Source organism: Apium graveolens, unplaced genomic scaffold (assembly GCF_009905375.1).
Source record: "Apium graveolens cultivar Ventura unplaced genomic scaffold, ASM990537v1 ctg3793, whole genome shotgun sequence".
NCBI classification, from domain to species: domain Eukaryota; kingdom Viridiplantae; phylum Streptophyta; class Magnoliopsida; order Apiales; family Apiaceae; genus Apium; species Apium graveolens.
The window spans coordinates 1-7,780 of NW_027418266.1; the positions used below are offsets into that span (position 1 = coordinate 1).

The window sequence follows — 7,780 nt, forward strand, 5'->3', positions numbered from 1 at the left end:
TAAAGATTTGCCAGCAGAGCTAGTCCTCAAGTGGTCAACAATCCTCATCAAGTGAGATTCTTTAAGTCTGATTGTCTTCAAATCTGTCAACTAGATGTACAATCTCTTAAAGACTACTCAGCTAAGCATCTGGTCTGGATGGAACATCATTTGAGAACTGCTGGATATTCATCCATGTTGAAGACTCAAGCTGCTGACTTGATTCAAGCTTATTGTGAGAAGAATGTTAAAAGGTACAATCAACTCAAGAATAAGTTGAAGACAGTTGGAATTCAACCAGTCAGACCTGCAAGCTTCACTTCAGAAAAAGATCGTATCTTTGACAAGGAATTGCTTCAAGATTTAGAAGAAGGTGAAGTCAGAAGAGAAGACAGTTAAAGTCAATTAGCTCAAAACTCAATGTAATATGATTAGAGCGTTATGAATCAAAATAGTCTAATGTAGTTATATGTTCAGGCTAGAGGAACATCTATCTTGTATTCACTAGTAAATTTCATTTGGAATCTGGAAAATGTTAAATATAATCCAGAACTTTTCTGCTATTTACTTTACATTACTGTTTATATCTTTTTCTTATTTGTTAGTTGAGTTATCCTCTAGGTATTTGTTGTTATTGTCTAACAAGCAAATAGGGGGAGATTGAAAGGCATATGTCATAGCCTACTCGTTCATTCGAGTATTTAACTCAACTCAAATAAGAATATAATAAGTAAATAGTGGATCAAGCATCAGAGAGATCTCACAAAGTAACATCTGTCAAAGAATAAAGAAACATTGTTCATCTGCAGACTTGAAGATTCACTGGAAGAAGTTCAAGAATTTGATCATGCCTCAGTGATATAAATCAAGATCGTGGATTTAATCAAGTGACAGAGATCTCGTCAAGGTATCATTTATTACAAGGATTCAATCAGAACAACAAAGTCAAGACATGAAGAAACGTCACAAAAGTTAGTCACTCATGAACCAGACAGTACATCGAGTGTCAGCATTGAAGTGACGGAATTGATTCATAAGTCTCAGTGACTTTCAGAAGATTGTCAGAAGAATGGATGCTGCTCAGGGTTAGTATTAATTCTCTATTAATTAATTAAGTCATATAATTTAATTAAGAAAATAAATTATATCTGCAAGGATTAATTTATTGATTAATTGAATTAAATTGATTAATTAATTTAGAATTAATATTAAGGATTTTCAGAATGTTAATTGATTAAAATCTGTGATAATTCTAAATAAGACAACTGATTGTACTAGTATGACAATCGGTATGACAATTGATAGTCATACCGAATGTCTTGCTAATTCAGTTGATTGTATTGATAGAATTTTCAATTAGATTAAAATCAATTATGTATTCAGAAAAACAATTTCAATTGTACTACTATGACAATCGGTATGACAATCAATAGTCATACCGAAAGTCTTGCTAGTTCATTTTAATTGTCTTCCTAGCTCTAATAGATTGTCTCACCGAAAGTCATTCAAGCTCAAATAGATTGTCACACCAGTTCTCAACAACTTCGGCTGTGATTGATTTAAAAGGAAGCAGAAGACAATATCAACTATTAACTCAGCAAAAAAAACAGAGCATATACAGAACAAGAAAACACAGCAGAAAACAAAAGAAAATATTTCATCATTCCTCTGCTTATTCAAGATCAAATATTCTAGTTTGTTAATGTTAAATCCAAACCACTAGAATTACTTATCTTGTTCTTGTATATCAATCTAGCGGATTAAAATCCCTAGAACTTAATCTCAAATCGCTTTTAGCATTTGATCTTTTAATTACAAAAATAGAAAAAGTTCATGTCGAATTTATTCTAAATTTGTAATAATTGATTTGAGATTAATCCCTTGTAATCGATACCGTAGTTGTAACACCTTTCAAGTTTAATAAAAGTTTTATTTAACTTGAATTTTGTTTCACAATTTTATTCCGCATTTTATTCGACGAAACGGTATTGTTTGCATTCAACCCCCCCTTCTACAAACAAATTGGGACCTAACAATTATTATATTAGAGATGTTGCATAATGCAACCATTGGTAATCTTCACTGGCTTATACAGGGTTTATCAGAAACTTAAAATGTCAACCATGAAGGCCTATATAAAGCAAGACATCTCAAGAAATATCCAGAACATCCTTTCAAACAATACTTGAGAGTAATGCACTAACTTTCTCAAGCTTTATATCACATCAAGCACTGGTAATTAAAGAAAAATGGGTGATATTGAAGGATCACCAGGGAGCTCAATGCATGGAGTCACTGGACGAGAGCCTGTTCTGGCTTTCGCAGTGGCTTCACCGATGGTACCAACTGATACAACAGCAAAATTTGATTTACCAGTTGATTCAGAACACAAGGCTAAAGCGTTCAAGCTATTTTCCTTTGCCAATCCTCACATGAGGACTTTTCATCTTTCTTGGATTTCTTTTTTTACCTGTTTTGTGTCCACATTTGCTGCTGTTCCACTAGTCCCAGTCATTCGCGATAATCTCAACCTTACAAAAGGGGATGTTGGAAATGCTGGAGTGGCTTCGGTGTCTGGCAGCATTTTCTCTAGGCTTGTAATGGGAGCAGTTTGTGATCTTTTGGGACCGCGATATGGCTGTGCATTTGTCATCATGCTTACAGCCCCAACTGTGTTTTGTATGTCATTTGTGGCGGATGCCAGCGGTTATATAGCTGTCAGGTTCATGATTGGCTTCTCCCTCGCGACATTTGTTACGTGTCAGTATTGGATGAGCACCATGTTCAATGGTAAGATTATAGGCACCGTGAATGGTACTGCAGCCGGATGGGGAAACATGGGCGGAGGAGCAACTCAATTGCTCATGCCTCTTCTCTACGACATGATCCAACGTGCAGGAGCTACTCCATTCACTGCCTGGAGGATCGCCTTTTTCATCCCTGGTTGGCTTCATGTGATCATGGGGATCTTGGTGTTGACACTTGGTCAAGACTTGCCTGATGGGAATTTAGGTACTTTACAAAAGAAGGGTGATGTTTCGAAAGATAAATTCTCCAAGGTTAGTTTGGATAACACCTTATTCCTTGGTAACATTTTTAATACGAGTTCTGAATTCAGAACCTGTTCAAATTGTTCGTTTCTGAATAATTGACTTGTGTTCTTTTCAATGTTCAGGTGTTCTGGTATGCTATCACCAATTACAGAACATGGATATTTGTCCTTTTGTATGGATACTCTATGGGTGTGGAATTGTCGACTGACAATGTCATTGCTGAATACTTTTTTGACAGGTACTATTCTTTTTTATATTGTATTAATATTTAGAATAATAATATTTTTTTTATCATTTAAAGTAACCTTGTGAAATGTCCAATACTGTGACAGATTTGATCTAAAACTCCAAACTGCTGGCATTATTGCTGCTACATTTGGTATGGCTAACCTTCTGGCTCGCCCCTTTGGTGGATACGCTTCGGATGTGGCTGCGCGAAGGTTGGGAATGAGGGGAAGGCTGTGGACTCTCTGGATACTACAAACATTAGGAGGACTGTTCTGTATCTTCCTTGGCCTCTCTAATTCCCTTCCAATTGCTATAACAATGATGATTATCTTTTCTGTCGGAGTTCAAGCTGCATGCGGCGCCACTTTTGGCATCATTCCTTTCATTTCACGTCGATCCTTAGGAATTATATCCGGTATGACCGGTGCAGGAAGGAATTTTGGGTCAGGATTGACACAGCTTCTGTTCTTTACGAGCTCACAGTTATCGACAGCAATGGGCTTAACATACATGGGAATTATGATAGTAGCTTGCACCGTGCCTGTGGCATTTGTTCACTTTCCTCAGTGGGGTAGTATGTTTCTTCCACCATCAAGAGATGTCGTTAAAGGTAGTGAAGAACATTACTATGTTTCTGAGTGGACTGAAGATGAGAAGCAGAAGGGTATGCATCAGGGAAGTGTTAAATTTGCAGAAAACAGCAGGTCAGAGCGCGGCCGTCGTGTGGCTTCTGCGCCAACTCCTCCTTATGCTACCCCGGATCATGCTTAATGGTGCATGGACAGGAAACGATATGAACTGATATTCATAATAAAAGGATTTAGGCTGGATTTTCATATTGTAAGGTCAAGCTATTCTTAATTTTTTTGTACTATGTACCTTATGATAGTTTAGTTTTATCACACATGGTTTTACTTCAGAATTTTTACTTCTAAATGAAGCCTATTTAGCTTAAATCAAATGTTAATACATAAACTACTATTACTACTATTGCTCAAATCTAAAAATAATTTCATTTAGAAATTACTGCAAAGACATACAGAAGAGATCAGCAGCAAGAGAACTTATTGACAAAAACAACTCAATTCTCAAAGACTTCATTAGAACAGCAGAGTCACTTGATCATTCTATAAGGCTATGTGTATAGCGGTGCCAGCAAGAACAGCACAAGTGTATTTTGAGAATTATTTCAATGTTATTTGGGTTATTTATGCTAATATAAAAATAAACTAGTTTCATTACTCGTGCACAATTTGCACGAATTCTAGTATTTTTTCGTTCATTACCTGTACAGTACACTACAAGGTACATATGCATGCTAAAAAATTAATTATTAACACGAGATGAGACACACGAGAGAAACAATCATTTTATCATGAATGAAAATTTTTAAAAATAAAAGATTTGAGGTGTTGCTACATATAAGTACTGAATACTAAAATTCAATCAAATAGGCATTATAGCATTGAATTTTAGGTCACTTGATTGAGCTCTAATATTAGCATTTTTGGTGCATATTAAGAGCGTGATAAATACGTAAATAGAAAAGAAATGATGACGTTGAGTACTGCATGATCATGCTGCTCAAAATATATAATTCACGTCGCTCAATTGTATGATCCCGTCAAAAGTGGAAAAATTAACAATAACTTTTAATTATAAATGGTAAATATTGCATACTCATGTTCATGATCACTCTGTTTTGCTGTTTTTAATTATTATTTATACTGAATTAGTATTTATTTTTACTAAATAACATTTTTAAAAAACTAATTAATTAAAGGGTATTTCAGATAATTCTCATAAATTATCTAAAAAATTATATCACAAAGTTGGAAAACATTTTCATATGAGGAAACCTAATTAGCGTTAGTCACTGAACTGACAAAGGAAAAGCAAAATTGTGGCCATTGAAATAGAATTTTGAGCAAGGATTTGCGCCGAAAGTCGGTGGCCGAATCCATCTTAAAGCAACTTTAGTTCATCAGTTTGTTCTCCAATCATCAACAACATGGATATTATTTCATTGCCAACTGATTCAGACTTGTTAGTGATGATCAACTTCAATCTAGTTCAGCTAATTCCGAAAGGTCTATAGTTTTTCAAGATATTTGAAAACCATTCGATCAAGATGGATCATTGTCAGTCTTGAACTTCACCTTAATTAGAAATAATGGATAATAATCTCTCTTCACCGCCGGCTGGAAACGAACTTTACTGTAACTATACATATACATAATTTTACTGTAAGTATATAGATATATAGATTCTAAAATACCCTTTAATTAATATTTTTTTAGACTTAACGGCCCATACTTAACAGATATTGATGGACGCCACATGTATTCAAAAGGTAAAAGATAAAATTAGCCACCAAGCTGTCATTTTTTAACACCGGGCCAATATGTTGCTAATTTAGCGAAAATTTAGCTACCTTTATCCTATTTGCTCCATCATATGTTGTCAATTTTATCTTTCCCGGTCCATTCCACTTAGATTCTTTTGCAAGTTTGAGTCAGACTCGAGAGTCCACAATAATGTCCTCATTTTCTAATGTTTCACAATTCTGGGTGATAGCACATATGGCTCCTAGAAGGACTAGGTCCGGACTCCCAGCTCCATCTAGTCCCGCACACAACTAGTCCAGACTGTCTAGTCCCGACAGCCCAACCTTGAGAAGTCCTAGCACGTGGGGCACACGCCCAAGCGCGTGATAGGGGCAGCTGTCATTGATCAATCATGAGCACAATCAGGGCACATGCCAGGAGATCCTTAGAACATTCCTCAATCATTCCCATCCTGACATGTGTAAGACATCCACCCCAGCCAAGTGTCCTCCGCTCCTAGAACCAATGACTACGATTCAAAGGTACCAAACCCAAAACCCTATCCTTGGGCTATAAATAGCCCAATGAGAAAAGGTTTTGGGGTTAATCAATCTCTTACACTCATATACACATACAGACACCTTGCATTCCAATTTATCCTCATCTTCCCCAAAAGCGAGTTCTTACTCTCGCATCGGAGGCGCCGTGGGACCCAAACCCCCCTTCCGGTGTTATTTTGTAGGAGCCCCACAGCAGCTACACCACCACTGCAACGAAGGATCCAGGCACGACGTCAAAGGAGCAGCCCCACCACCAGAAGTTAACATTTGGCGCTAGAAGGAGGGATCTCCATTCTTGGGTCTCGGTGCCCTTGGATTCACCTTCATCGGCAAGCTCTTGAAAGAGTCCATTTCTTTAACTTGTAAGAGCCCAAGAAACTAAACTCTCTCGTAAATATGAATGTTGTTTATTTAAGGCACATTTTTGTGTGCTTGTTATTTTAGGCCACGTTTGTGTGAGCCCTATTTCGTTAATTAAAGCCACGTTTGTGTGTGTGCTATTGATAATTTCACTTATTTTAGACCCCGAATTTTCTTTGTTCGCATGTTGCCTTGGTGTTCTGAGACCCAGATACATTCATCCTACTATATTGTTAACTAGTCCCAGAAAATTGTTGGTACTAGTCCCAGAAAGTTGTTTGTTATTTTTCTGAAAAGTTTCTGTTATTTTCAAAAGCAACCTTATATCGATTGTTAGTTGAAAATTTTGGTTAGTTGTTGGAAACAATGGTAAGAGAAGGAAAGCATACTTCTGGGAGACCCTTTTTTAGTACCCAGGTCTAGGAGTCGGACCACTTCCAGGCTCAAGATCTGGGAGCCGACCGAGAAACACTCCAGGAGCAACCATTGCCACACACTCCCGTTCTTGAGAGAGTCGTAAACACCCGAGACGCCAAGAGCCTTATTGAGCCGAACCAATACAAGTATACTAATATCCCGGTGGATGAGGAACATATGGCCAACCTCACCAGTAATGAGCTAGCAGAAGCAATCCGACTCTATAGGCAACAACAAGCCCGGATCCAGAAGGAAGTCGAACTAGAGGAGGAACCGGAGGAGTCCGGGGACTCCCAGCAATCCAAGAGATCTATATTTGACCGCATTGGAGCTAAGAGGAAGAAGAACCAAAAGGATTAGGGCAATAAGAAAAAACAGAAGCAGCCAAGCAGAAGAGGTTGGAAGAGATGATGGAACAAACCAGAGAGGAAGAAGAAGCAAAACTTGAACTAAAAATCCAAAGGAGGATGCAGTTAGAAGAAGAGAAGCTACTAGCCAAGTCCAGGGCCAAGAGGACCCGGAGGGAGCCCACTCCCGATTTCATTTCAAATGATGATGAGGAGAAGTAGAAAGATCTCAAGGTTATGATCTATGAACTACAAAGGAAAATGGACAAAGATTCTGGAATGGAAATTGGGGAGACTCTGACACCATTCAGCCACTCCTTGGAGGCTATTCCCCGGCAAAAGAATTTAAAACATTACAACTTTGATTCTTGTGATGGATTGGGGGACCCCGAAGAACACCTGAATTACTTCAAGCAGATTGCACAAATATACTACTACAATGATTTAACAAAATCCAGGTTCTTCGCATCGATTCTTAAGGGAGGGGCCCAAAGATAGTTTAGCAGGAT

At 37.6% G+C, this 7,780-nt stretch overlaps 1 protein-coding gene across 1 annotated transcript; it reads left to right on the forward strand.

Annotated features, from left to right (window-relative positions):
• The first annotated feature begins 2,154 nt into the window (after positions 1-2,154).
• On the forward strand, positions 2,155-4,164 carry LOC141701409 (high affinity nitrate transporter 2.4-like). Its single transcript, XM_074505064.1, has 3 exons — positions 2,155-3,038; positions 3,155-3,270; positions 3,365-4,164. Exons 1-3 carry the CDS (start codon positions 2,229-2,231, stop codon positions 4,029-4,031), a joined length of 1,593 nt encoding a protein of 530 aa, XP_074361165.1. The 5' UTR covers positions 2,155-2,228; the 3' UTR covers positions 4,032-4,164.
• Positions 4,165-7,780: the final 3,616 nt, after the last annotated feature.